The sequence below is a fragment of the Phalaenopsis equestris genome, unplaced genomic scaffold, assembly GCF_001263595.1.
Source record: "Phalaenopsis equestris unplaced genomic scaffold, ASM126359v1 Scaffold228818, whole genome shotgun sequence".
In the NCBI taxonomy this organism is placed as follows: domain Eukaryota; kingdom Viridiplantae; phylum Streptophyta; class Magnoliopsida; order Asparagales; family Orchidaceae; genus Phalaenopsis; species Phalaenopsis equestris.
In genome coordinates this window covers 64,142-77,922 of record NW_018246792.1, presented here as the reverse complement: position 1 = coordinate 77,922, position 13,781 = coordinate 64,142, and the positions used below count along the sequence as shown (strand labels likewise).

Below are 13,781 nucleotides of genomic sequence, written 5' to 3'. Positions count from 1 at the left end.
GAGTATGTTGCCTATGGAAAGTTATCACCTTATAAACTTTTTTTTTCTAATCTTAATAGTCTGCAAATACTCAAGTTTGTTCATGAATTACTTCAAAGTTTAGAATGAAAAAAGCAATTGAAGAGATCTAAGCACTTGATTTAAATGACACATGGTCCTTTACTAAGCTTCCTCCATACAGAAGACCCATTGGGTGTAAATGAGTGTTCATTGTCAAGTACAAAGCATATGGGAGCGTTGAGAGGTTCAATGCTAGGTTGGCAGCCAAATGTTTCACTGTCTTGTGAGATATGCTATCAAGAGATTTTTGCAACTCTGATCAAACTAAGCATTGTAAGGGTTCTTTTTTCCTTGATAGTAAACAAAGAGTGGGAATTGTATCAATTTGATATTTTTTTTTTTTGATAAAGACCTTGAGGAAGAATTGTATATGGAGATCTTGCTAAGGTTTTAAAATGATTCAAATAAACATATGGTTTGTAAACTTAAAAAGTTACTTTATGGCCTTAAACAATTTTCACGATCTTGATTTAACAAGTTTGCCAAAGCTATAAAATCTAATTGACACATTTTATATCAAATTAACCATACACTTTTCATAAAACATATATAGGGAGGAAATAAAGCTATACTCATTATTTATGTTGATGATATGATCTTGACAGATTTTGACTGTCAAAACTCTCACCCATCAAGGTATTGTCTGCTTTGGCTTATTGGCATCACAGTTTTGCTCGTTGGTGTAACTTTCTAGGAGAACACTTGTTCTAGTAGTGCTCCCATGCGAGCACGCTTAACTTTAGATTTTCTATCAAAATTCTACCATTGCACCAAAAAAATGCCTTCAATCTACTTAAAGGGGTTGCATAGTCTCTCCTACTTAGGTAGCTGACGTCCTCATCAGTGCACTATACTTAGAATCATCCACCAAACATATAAGACTTTAGAGGCAGCCTCTACAGATTCAAGAGGTGGCTTCCACCATGTAGCGCTTTGTCCCATTCAGGCTTTAAGAGGCAGCTTTCATGGTGCAGCTCTTTGTTTTGTATGATACTTAATTCTCATTGTTCAGCTGGTGTAATACTTTGATACCATTTGTAGCAGCTTGAACTTTAACCCATCAAGATATTGTTTGTTTTTGCCTATTGGCCTCATGATTTTGCCCTGTTGGTGTAACTTCCCAAGAGGTCACCCATCTTAGGAGTACGCCTCGATGTTTAAAAGTTCAACTTCAATCTACTTGAGGGGTTAGTGCATTTTACCTAGAATCTTCTACCAGATGGTATTTTAGAGGTAGCCTCTACAGGCTCAAGAGGTGGCTCGCACTATGTAGCACTGTCCCATTCAGGGTTCAAGAGGTGGCTCTCATGGCGTAGCACTTTGTTTTGTATGTCACTTAGTTCCCATCTTCCGACTGATGTAATGTTTTGATACCATTTGTAACAACTTGAGTAGCTTACGTCCTCGTTAGTGCTTATACCCAGAATCTTCTACCAAATAGGATTTTAGAGGTAGCCTCTACAGATTCAAGAGTTGGCTCCCACCATGTTGCACTTTGTCCCATTTAGGGTTCAAGAGATGGCTCTCATGGCATAATACTTTGTTTTGTACAACACTTAGTTCCCATTTTCCGACCGGTGTAATGCTTTGATACCTTTTGTAACAACTTGTACTCTAGCCCATCAAGTTGTTGTCCATTTTGACTTAGTGGTCTCATGGTTTTACCCCGTCGGTGTTACTTCTCAGAAAGTCACCCATCCTATGAGTGATCCCATGCAATCGCGCTTAACTTTGGAGTTTCTATCAAAATTTTGCTGTTAAATAAAAAAGCGCTTCAAAGTTTAGGAGTTCCACTTCAATCTGCTTAAGGGGTTTCACACTGTTGATGATGAAAAGAGAATAGGAAGATTAAGGAGTTTTTGTCACTGAATTTGAAATCAATGATCTTGGAGCTATGAGATACTTTCTGGACATGAAAGTGGTCAAGTCCAAGAAGAAAAATTTGATTTCACAAAGAAAATACATCTTAAACCTACTAACACAGACAAGTTGTTGGGGTGTAAACTTATTAAGACTCTTATGGATTTAAAAAAAAAATGTTACGTTCAGGGAGAGAAACGAGATAGTGAAAAAATATAGATATCAAAGATTGGTGGGAAAGCATATATACCTGTCATACGTCATACCTGATGTTACTTATTCTATCAGCATTTGTGAGTTAACATATAAATAGTTCAAATAAAGAATTTTTGGAGACTATTTACAGAATATTGAGGTTTCTTAAGAAGATCCTTTAAAAGATATTTATTATTTAAGAAATAAGATAATAGAGACGTAGATGTTTACACCGATGCTAATTGGCAAGGGAACTTACGAATAAGATCCACATCTAGGTGTTGTTCTTATGTATGGGGAATTGTTGTCAATGGAGGAGCAAAGAACAAGCAGTGGTCTCTAGAAGTATTGCAAAATTTGAGTATCGGGCACTTGCTTTGGGAAATTATGAAGGAATGTGAATTCAAAACTTACTAAATGAGTTGAGATGCTCCACGGCCAATCTCATAAAGCTACTGTGACAGCTAAGCTGCCATTAATATTGCAAAGAACCCGGTGCATCATAACAAAACCAAACATATTGAGATTGATAGACATTTTATCTCAAAAAAAAGTTAATGGTTGTATTATACACAGTCTACATTCCAACCCATCTTAGGTCACTATTGTTTTTACTAAAATCCTTACCTCTAGAAAGCTTCTTTGATTTGAATTCCAAGATTTCCTTATAACATCTAGGACCTAACTTGAGGGAGGGTGTGAAGTTCCGCCGTCATAGGAAATCTGCATTAGGAAAGAATTTATTTCCTTATCTCAGAATATACTCTAATAATTGTGTTTCCTTTAGTTGTATTTCTTATTTTATGCTCTTCTTTATTTAGAGGGATTTTATTTATGTTTGTTATTTTATATATATGTTGCATAGTTTAATGTTTGTATTGAGTAAATAGAAAATTATTTCTAGTTTTTTCACTCCGCTTTATAATTATACGAGCTCCAGCACTATTAATATTCTCTAATCTTTAAATGTACACTTCTATTCTCTCTACACCTTTCTGTTCACCATTAGTCAATCCTTCAATATATGTTAGACTTTCTTAAGACTCACTGATTATCTTCTTAATGGGAACTATCCCTCTTATCATATATGAAGTTAGGCTTAATCACAAGGCTACAGACTCTATTTAGTACTCCACAATTGATCATGCTTGCATGTGCTTGGCCATCTTGTGTGTACAATCACTACCTCGAGCGTTAATTGCTCTCATGGTTGATCTCTGCTCTCGCAATTCCCACTATTTTTGCAATCCATGTTTGTGTGGGCCCTCTCCATGCTTGGCTTGAGCTGGCTACTTATGTGCGCTTTGCACTCATATGCTTCTAATCCACATGATTGACACCTCCAATCCTGCCTTTCACATCTACGCTTGCTCGCTACGTCTTTCTCCTATGCTGCACACTATGCTCAACCTTTTTTGATTTGGCCTATGAGTTGCACTAGTTCTTCCTTGATTATGTGCGAGGGTTGCCATCTTAGGTCTATGTACATATTCTGACGACCTTGTTGTTTCAATTTGACTTTCTCATATCATTTTTTGCTCTACCACTCATTTTCGGTATCATTCCACCTTGCTCCCTCTCATTTCAACTCTCACATCAGCATTCACTCCATGTAAATCATCGGCTACTCGTTATGATACATCGTGAAGCTTCTTTTATGGTTGTTTACCTTTCTCAGGCTTTTCTCACTGCAGCCTCACCCTTATAGTGAGCTTCTTGATCTATTCCAGAGGATGGTAGATGGGACAATGGTCCTGATCCTCTTTCTTACTCTTCCTATTTCCAGGCACATTTAGTAAAGGCTAGGAACTATTCATCATAAGCTACCTCACTTGGTTCAAGATAAACTAGCTCTCATATTGTCTGGTAAGGAGATATCTGGCCTAGCAATAATTTTTTCTCTTGTTGGTAAGTTTCTTTAGTATCATTCCAATTTTTTGTATATTTTTAGCTGATTTGTGTTTGTTTGGGGCTATTTTATTGGATTTTTTGATTCTTTTCGTGTTCTTACTAAGTTATTTCAAGAACCAATTTCTATCAGTCTATTCTCTTGGTGAACATGCAATGCGAATGAGTTGTCCTAGCTTTGTGCATAGTGAGCTTGGCAGAAGATTTACCTGTTTGTCTCTATTGACTTGTTAGGATAAATGAACTCGTCTTCCATCTTATGCCTTTTGCTTTGGTGGATTTGATGAAGATTTAAATACTTAAAGATTTACTAAATTTGGGATTACAGGATTTGCTAAATTAGTAAATTCTACCTAAGTTAAATCCTACTTGCAGCCAAAAAGCCCCTAAGCTTTTCCATAAAAAAATTTTCATTAATCCAAGTAGGTTTTACTTTATTTATTTCACTTCATCAAAATCTTTTAACAAAACATCATTAATTTTGTTTTAACAAAGTCTACTATTTCAAAATTTGAAATATTATCCCAAAGAATTCTTTGACGTTAGTTGTTCGATATGAAAGTGCTACATGTTTAAGCCTCTCATTAACTATAGAGATTTTATTCATAACTTCGTAATAGTTATGTTAAAATTGTCAAAAATCAAATCTTATTGATTTTGATTAAATTCCATCTGTTTATGTTCTACTAATTGATGATGATATCAAGTACTGTACCTAACAAATATTGTGATTTAAACTTAAGCTTTGATAACTTAGTCTAGTGTTTCTAATGTATATATAATTCTTAACCCAAAAAATAGTTTAATGAACACAAATTTCACATTGCATAAGCTATTAATCTAAAATCACTTTGTTTCACTATTGATGAAAAGCAGAAAGTTGGTAGGATCAAATTTTGCTTGAAGTTTTTGGCCTTGTACTAGGAATTGCTGCTAGAATATTAAGAATCACGAAAGAGGGCACTTGAAAGAAATTCAAATTTTAGCAAATATGACTAAACTTTGTCACTTTAAGCCAATAATAAAATACATAGGAGAGGTTGAGAAGAAGAAATGGGAAAGACATCACGAAAAAAATCAGTCTTGTGCTTGCACAAGTGAATAATCTCTCTTAAAATATGAAGCCTTACAATTGTTCAGAGAATTGAATCCTAGAAGAATAAAGATCTGTATATTTAAAGTGATTTTTTTCTTAACCATCCAATGTTCACTTTAAGTGTCTGAAGTCATTAAACAAAGAATTCCCAAAAGAGCAAAATGCAGCATGATTCACGAAACAATAACAAATCAATCTGCTATGGATGGTTCAGTTACATGAATGTGGGTGAAATTACCTCTGCTGTTTTCACGGAAGCCAAATATAGCTTAAGCAATTTGCTGCAAGTAACGTGAGTCTGCTATGGTCCTCTGAGGTAGCATCTCTAGAAATATTTGCTGGTATAGCAGTTGTAGGAAGAGCTTCGTTGCTGCATTGCATGTGTTTTTAGGCTTGATAACCTTGGTTTCTGTGCAGATTATTGATTTTAACGTGGTGAATATTTTGATTTGCTGAAAATAAACAACAACATTTGAACAATGGAATCTTTCAAAATTGGTTTCCTGTCATTTTTATCTTTATGGTTTCCGCCAAGATTATGTTAATTTACATAAAAAGTGGATTACCTTAATCTTTATTACAATTATAAAAAGTTTAGGAATATTGATGTTTAAATGTAGGGACATTGACGTGCATTAGCACACAGTTGCTATGTATTTACATATCTCACACCTAAACTTTCATATTTACGTACATTGCAGTCAAATCTTTAATATCACATAAAAAATAGCTCTATTATCACTTTTTAAAATTTAAATGCACATTTTCATGCATTGTTTTAAAGCACCAAAGTGCTATCTATGTACATATGAAAGTCTAGGGGTGAGATTTGTAAATACATAAGAATTGTGTGCTATGTAAATTTCCCTTAAATGTATATATGAAGGCCTAATGTTTGCCTACTATGGGGCTTTTAGATAGAATTCTTGATGTTTATACAATTTTCATTCTAGACTATATGTTATTAATCCTTTCATTCGTACAGTAGTTGACAGAATGCTTTATGAATCCTCACATAGTTACTGAGCAAGAACACTGCATTTTTCCAAGTCTAGGCCAGTCCTTGCATGGAATTTGGGTTACTTTTTTTGCCTGGATTATGATGAAGGATTTGGACGAGTCTTCTCTCAGTCTGAATACTTATGATCTTAACCTGAAGGGAGGATGATGAATGAATGCTCTTTTAAATAGAGCTCAACGAAAATTTTACTGTTTATTGAAAAAATATGGTGCTATTGTAATATAATTAGATTATTATGTGATATTTGACTGATTTCTCTAGGTTAAGTAGATAACTAGATTAAATTAATAAGAGGAATAGATTGTAATCCTAACATGGGAATTGAACAAATGAAGAAAGGTGTTTTTGGAGTGTAATCAACATAAGAACTAAATGATCTTAAACCTTATGGATGAAGAGTTATTCTAACTTGTAGTTTTCTCCCTCTTGCTCGTAATAATCTGTCGGGCTCCTTCTTTTGAGGATCTTTAGCACGTAAAATTTTCCTTAACCCAAGCAAGCAACCAAGAGTTGTATAAGTGAGTGCATGTTAATGATGGCTAGGAAACATAATTTATGTAAGTATTTGAGATGAAGGATTCTTTTTATGGCCACTTGTAATAAATATATGCATTTGAATTTTTAATATCATCAAGATCTCTTAAGGAAAGCCATCACCTTTTTTGAGTCATTTTCGCAGTGTAAGAGAACTTTGTAGCAATTTCTTTTAAATGGCATAAATTTATTTTAATTTGATTTCTTTTGATATTATGTAGAAAAAAAGTAGTGAGAAATACTCTTAAGAATTTTTATTCCTTTCTTTGTACAAGAGAGAATGTGTATACACAACTCCTGCAGGCATTATAAAATAGAAATAAATCAAAAATGGAGGGAAAAATCATTAGGAGTCAACGATCTTATGGGAAAGCACACAGATTACAATCCAAGGGTCATAGAGAGACAAATTTTACGGTACAAAGTTTCGATTTGTGTGCCTTGATTAATTCTATAAAGTCTCAGTTTGTGTGCCTTGATTTGACGGTATAAAGCCCCTCGATTTATGCGCCTTAAGTTCTCCATTTTCTAAGGGTCATAAATAAACAAATACAACAATATAAAGCTTTGATCGGTGTGCCTTCAACTCTTTGCTATGATTGGAGTAGGAATTCAACACTCCCCCTCAAACTAGATGGTAAAGATCTACATCCCAAGTTTGCTTATGATATTTTTAAATGGTTGCAGAGTCATTTGGTGAGTATATCAATCAGTTGATTTTCTGGGACATATATGGAGTGCAAATTTAGTCGCTTTTCAATTTTTTTTTTATATAGTGCCTTTTAACCTCAACATGCTTAGTATGATTATGTTGTGCAGTATTGTGTGCACAACATAGTTTCATAGGCTCTTTCCACTTTAATTTTAAATTCTCTAATACAATTTTAACTCGTTGAACTCAGAAATTATCTGTGCAATGGTTCTATGCTCGGCTTCAACATTTGATCTTAAAACCCAGGGTTTTTCTTGCTTTTCTAAGTTTATGAGATTTCTTTCCAAGAATGTATGATACGCTGATATAGATTTTCTTTCTTCTGGTGATTCCACATAATCTACACCTGTGCATTCTTCAACTTGTAGGTATCATTTTTTTTTGTATAAATTTCTTTTTTGGGCTAGATTTGAGATATTTGAGGATTCTATAAGTGGCATAAAGGCACGACACTTTATGTTTCTGCATTAATTGACTAATTAGGCTTACTGCAAATGCAATGTCTGGACAAGTCTGAGATAAGTAGATCAATTTTTTTATTAAGCATTGGTATTGTTTCATATCTACATCAACTCCATTATGATCTAATTTTTTTCCTAGTTTAGTTGGAGTTTCGCACGGCTTGCACTTTATCATCTTGGTCTCTTTCAGCGTTTATAAGTTTTTTTTTTTGTTTGGAGAGATATATCATTTGTTTTGATTGAGCCACTTATATTATCCGAAAGTGTTTTAGTTTTCCTAACTCTTTAATTTCAATTTCTGAAGTAATTTATTTTCTAAGAATTTTTTTCTCTTGGTTGTCATCTTCATAACAATCTTATCGTTAATATATACAATATAAATTGATATTTTATCATCAAGAGAGTGCTTTCTCCTTAACTCTATTTTCATTTAACTTCTTCTATAGCCTTTGTAAATTTGGCAAACCAAGCTTTTAGTCACTGTTTTTGTCCATATAAGGTCTTTTTTAATATGCATATTTGATTCTTTTTAAAAGAGCTATCAAATCTTGGTGGTGGATCCATGTAAACCTCTTCTTCAACATCACTATGTAAGAAAACATTTTTGAAATCATATTGCATTACAAGCTACCCATAATTAACAAGTGGGTACATCAAAATGCTAATATTATTCAATTTTTGTAATCGGAGCAAAAGTTTCTTGATAATCAATTCCATATAATCGAGTATATCTTTTTATTACTAATCGTACTTTATATTTTTCTAAGCTTCCCTTTGCATTTTATTTCACATTGAAAATTCATTTATATTCTACAATCCTTTTTCCTTTTGGTAATTCAGTGTTCTCATTTATTTTTCTTAAGGCATTCATTTCTTCTGTTATTATTTTATTTTATTTTTTATTTTCAGGTGCTTCAAATAAAATTTATGGAATAAAATATGATAGATACTGATGTAGGTTAAAAAGGCTTTATGAGATGAATAGAATTTATGAAATGAGTTGTATTGAATGAGGATATAAGTCTTTTTACTTGGTAATGGTTACGAGTCTTGAATTTGTTGTTGATCTTTGTTGGGCTTGTTCCTTCTTTTATAGACCTAAATGGGGATTGTTTGTGCAAGATTTATATTTGAAGGATTTTCTGTTACAGGAATGTCTAGATGGAAGATCTTATCAAATTTATTAAGGTGAGAAATCTCACCCTAAAGAAGAGTTTGAGTGAGAAGCTATAGGTTTCATTAAAAACGACTTCCATTGAAGGGAAGAACCTTTTTATTTGTGGATGATAGCATTTGTATCTTTTCTGTGTGGTAGAATATTTGATGAATATGAATTTTAGAGCTTTTCGATTAAATTTTTTTCTATGTTGTTTATGGACATGAATATAAGCAATGCATCCAAAAATTTTTGGAGAGATTTTTGAGAAGTTGTTCATAGGAAAAAAATCTATCAAATAATTTAATGGAATTTTAAAATCATTTATTCTTGAGGGCATTCTATTGATTAAATAGGTAGCTATTAGAACAACTTCTTCCTAATATTGTTTTTGCAGATATCTTGAGGACTAGAACATCGACCATCATCATCCTTTCTTCTTTCTTTTGCTCGAACGAGAGACAATACTTCATTCATAAATGGAGATTTTTTCCGTTAAGACTTGCATCTGAATTTGGTCAAACTTATTGTCGGGTCCTGCCAATATGGTCCAACTCTAACCAGTAAACCTTCATAGTGATTATTCAATGACATGAATGTTACCTTGTTTAATATTGGCAAATTTTGTCTTGATTTAATAGATGAGGGCAACATCTTTCACCTTTGAGTAGCTTTGTTTGAATGTATCCCAAACATCTTTTGAGGTGAAGAGAAACATAAAAGGTCCACTAATCTTTGGTAGGATGATATTCTACAATCATGTCATGATATCATTAAATCAATTTCTTCTCAAAGTAAAAACTTGGAGCTTTTGGCTTTGGAGGTAGATCCACAAGGCGTTGAATCTCTCTCTTTCCCTTTAGAATGTGTTATACAATTTGGGACCATTTAAGATAATTTTTCCAGTTCAAGTGGTAATATGCTTGGAATACCTAGAGTTCTTCTTTGGATTGATTTTCACTTTTAATTATGGTTCATTCTTCTGAAAGAAACTTTCGACAAGTGAGATAATGTCAGACTTGTAAAAACTAACGTTAGAGAATAAGAATAAACGTTGGAGGGAACTTCCTAACCTCAATCTAATTCCATGTAGAAAATGAGTAATGAGAAAAACTCTCGCGAATTTTCATTCCTTTCTTTTGTGCAAGATGGGAGATATATGTACAACTCCCGTAGGCATTGCAAAATATGATAAAATAAAAAAAGGAGGGCAATAATTAGGGGCTGAAGATCCTATATGAAAGCACACAAATTATAGAGTTTCGATCTGTGTGCCTTGATCTGATGAACAGAGCCTCAATCTGTGTGTCTTGATCTGACTGTATAGAGTCTCGATTTGTTTGCCTTAAGTTCTTTGTTATCTGAGGGTCATAAATAAATAGATCTAACTGTACAAAGATTTGATCCGTGTGCCTTCAGTTCTTTTCTATAATTGAAGTAGAAATTCTACATATTATGTTTAAGATATGCTGTTCTCATTGATGAAAATTTTCATAGTTAATTATCCCTCACACTTGCGAGAGAGCTGTTTTGGTTAAGGAGGCTACTTGAGCTCAAATTGTTTTATGTGATTTAGTTAATATGACTAAGATTGAATGATGAAAAGTTGGGAGGATGAAGGCAGCATTTGGTAATGAGAAACAAAGGCCTTAGGTGTCCTGCGTGACTTCACTGGCGAGCTCTTGAGTGCAGGCTGGTCGTGTTTCAAATGGCTTGTATGCTCAAGGATAAATATGTTACTAAACATCATTTCTTACATGGTTTATGAATAGAAACGATCATACTGAAAATTAGAAGTCATCGTTCTGCTTTTTTCATTCTCTGGTTCATTACTACCATTTTACGAGATGCTAAATAACTTTTTCAATTTTTCCTGATTACAAGAAAACTTTTAAAATATAAATTGTGGAAGATGTTGTACAATGATGGTCTTTATTTTCAGAATATATATCATTAGCTAGGAAAGTTGTTATGAACATATTTAGCTTAAATTCTGGTGAACCATGGGAATCTCTGATTTCTTTCAGTTACTTATGCTAAATTCAGTCGTGATTTGGCTGAAGCTAGTATTAAGCAATAGTAATTCGGATGATTTTTATGCAAGTGCTTTCATTCTTTTTTTGTACTCACTTTATCTCTGAGATCAGTTTTTTTCTTCTCTTTTTTGGTGCGAGCATTCAGATACATATCACCCAATTCCTATGTATTTACATACCTAACAGCTAAACTTAGATATGTAAATACATAAGAACTGAGTGGTATGTATGTAAATCTTCCTCTTTATCTGTTAAATTTGGTCTATGTTTGACTATTAGTGTTCTCTTGTACTGCAATTTGGTTATTTACCCTCAATAAAAACTGATTTTTTTATTTCATTTGTTTGCTGGTTATAAGTCATTATTTGAACATAAATTGTAGGAGCATCTGGTTTGAGGCTGCCACCCTTGTCGCCGTTCCCCCACCAGTGGAAATACCTGCTGAAAGTGTTCTGAAATCTGCTTTGGCAGGAGGTCTTGCATCCGCGCTTTCTACTTCTGTGATGTATCCTATTGATACAATGAAGGCAAAGCACCAAAACTTCATTCCTCCATATTTGCATTGTAAAGAAGAAAAATAAACAAGTTCCTAAATATATTTACCCTTTGCTTTATTAAATAATGTTTAAATGTTAGATTGCTACAAGAAAACCAAATTGTAAGCTTTGATAAGTGCATTGGTGTTGAGCTTTCTGATGTAGTCTTTAGGTTAGAATGAATGCTTAGTCGTAACTATATAAGTCAGATGCAGGATATGATTCTTTGCCAACTTTTAAAGAGATGATTAAATCCAAAAAACAAAAAGAAAATTGACCATTCATTGGAGTCATCTTGATTTCCAGCAATAGTAAATCTAAACTGCACTTTATTTGCAATGCTTATTATTGCGTAATTAAGGTTGATTTGTGTATGTGCTGAAATCCATCGTTTCATGTACTTGCTTATCAGATAAAGTAATCGTATTGTTCAAATTTTATTTGTTTTTTTTTTTTCAATTCTTTCGAAGAAAAAAAAAACTATTTTTTTTAGACAAGTTCTGTTAGCAATGTTTTTATTCAGAAGTTTTATTATTGTAATGCAATTGCTCTTATAACTGTAATGCTTCTTTTGTCATCATGTATAATGGATTTGCATTTTTTATCAGACTCGTGTACAAGCATCCACTCTTTCATTCCCTGAACTCGTATCAAGGCTTCCTGAAATCGGGATTCAAGGATTGTACAGAGGTTCTATCCCTGCCATTCTTGGGCAATTTTCAAGGTTAGCAATCTTTTACTGCTCATCTTTTTGATTTCGCCATCAAAGTGTATCATTTTGCTCCTAATTGACAGCCATGGTCTAAGAACTGGCATCTTTGAAGCAAGCAAGCTCATCCTCATAAATGTTGCGCCAACCCTTCCTGATATTCAGGTAAACGTAGCTTCCATTTGTTCCTTTCTGCAAATTTTTCTCAAGTTGTCATCTTATAATTCAGTGATTCCATTGTTATGATAAAAATGACATTTTGTATTTCTTCCCTTTATTGGTGCTTTATATTCTTAAATGACAAATCAGTATGCAGAGATGTGTGATATTATGTTCTTTAAGTAGAAATATGCATTGTAACTATATTATTTAGTAGTAAGTTTCTCATGAAGATTGAAGATTTTTATTTTATTTTATTTATTTTTTTATAATGAATCTGCTAAAACTATGTCATGGGGATGAAGAAAGGAAAACCTAAGTTTAAATTTATTAGGTCCTAAACATTTTCTTCCAGCGTTAATGTGGGTGTCTATTAGATGTCTGAACAATCTTTTTTAAATGATTGTCTAAATAGTTTAAAAATTAGACTTGATGAATTTGGTATGTTTTGGATTGAACCAGATAGATGAAATTTTAATTTTCAAGATTTTGTGGTCAATTATAATTATATTTCTTTTGACATTTTCTATGAATTTATAAATAAAAAAAAATTAAAAAAACTAGAAACAAAAGAAATATTTTTTTTAATAAAATAATTATCAGTTAGAATATTAATCAGTGATATATTCTGCACGTACTTTGTTAGGAGTTACTGTATGGGTGTGTATGAGTTTGTGATCAAATTCACCTAAAATCTCACCAGAAAAAGAAAAAAAAGAGCATTTTGTGTCCGTTCCTGTCTAAGAAGCCTTCTTATCCTTTAGGTGCAATCTATTGCATCCTTTTGCAGCACAGTCCTAGGAACCGCAGTCAGGATTCCATGCGAGGTATTGAAGCAACGTCTACAGGCAGGTATTTTTGACAATGTAGGAGAGGCAATTGTGGGCACTTTACATCAGGATGGCTTAAAGGGATTCTTTAGGGGAACAGGTGCCACACTTTGCCGGGAAGTGCCCTTCTATGTGGCTGGGATGGGTATATACGCTGAAGCAAAAAAGGTAACTTTATTTTACTCGTTAGAAAGAGATCATAAATTTTTTTTTTTATTTTTGGGTTTTGAGCTTTTCTATGTTCTTGTAGTCTGTTTCTTTTCTTTTATGAGCTTGCATGTTCTTTTTCCTTTTCCCCAAAAGTTAGAAGTTAAATTTGGACACCAGATTGTGATGTCGTCGAAATACAGATGATGATACATATGGTATGGTCAGTTAAGCTTTTTGAATTTGAATAAGTTCACTAAAAAAATAAATTGAGATCGTACTGTTGTTGTTATTGCGAGATCTAGATATTACCAGTTGATGTGGTATATATATAAATCAAACAGGAAAACGATCGACGAAG

The 13,781-nt window shown here is 33.1% G+C and overlaps 1 protein-coding gene across 1 annotated transcript in view; it reads left to right on the top strand.

Moving 5' to 3' along the window:
• Window positions 1-13,781, top strand: part of LOC110037997 (mitochondrial substrate carrier family protein C) — a 35,784-nt gene that overhangs the window by 17,797 nt on the left and 4,206 nt on the right. Inside the window, exons 3-6 of the mRNA XM_020742753.1 lie at window positions 11,422-11,566; window positions 12,184-12,299; window positions 12,371-12,449; window positions 13,208-13,441. Of these exons, the coding sequence (XP_020598412.1) occupies window positions 11,422-11,566; window positions 12,184-12,299; window positions 12,371-12,449; window positions 13,208-13,441 (574 nt within the window). The remainder of the gene's footprint in view (window positions 1-11,421; window positions 11,567-12,183; window positions 12,300-12,370; window positions 12,450-13,207; window positions 13,442-13,781) is intronic.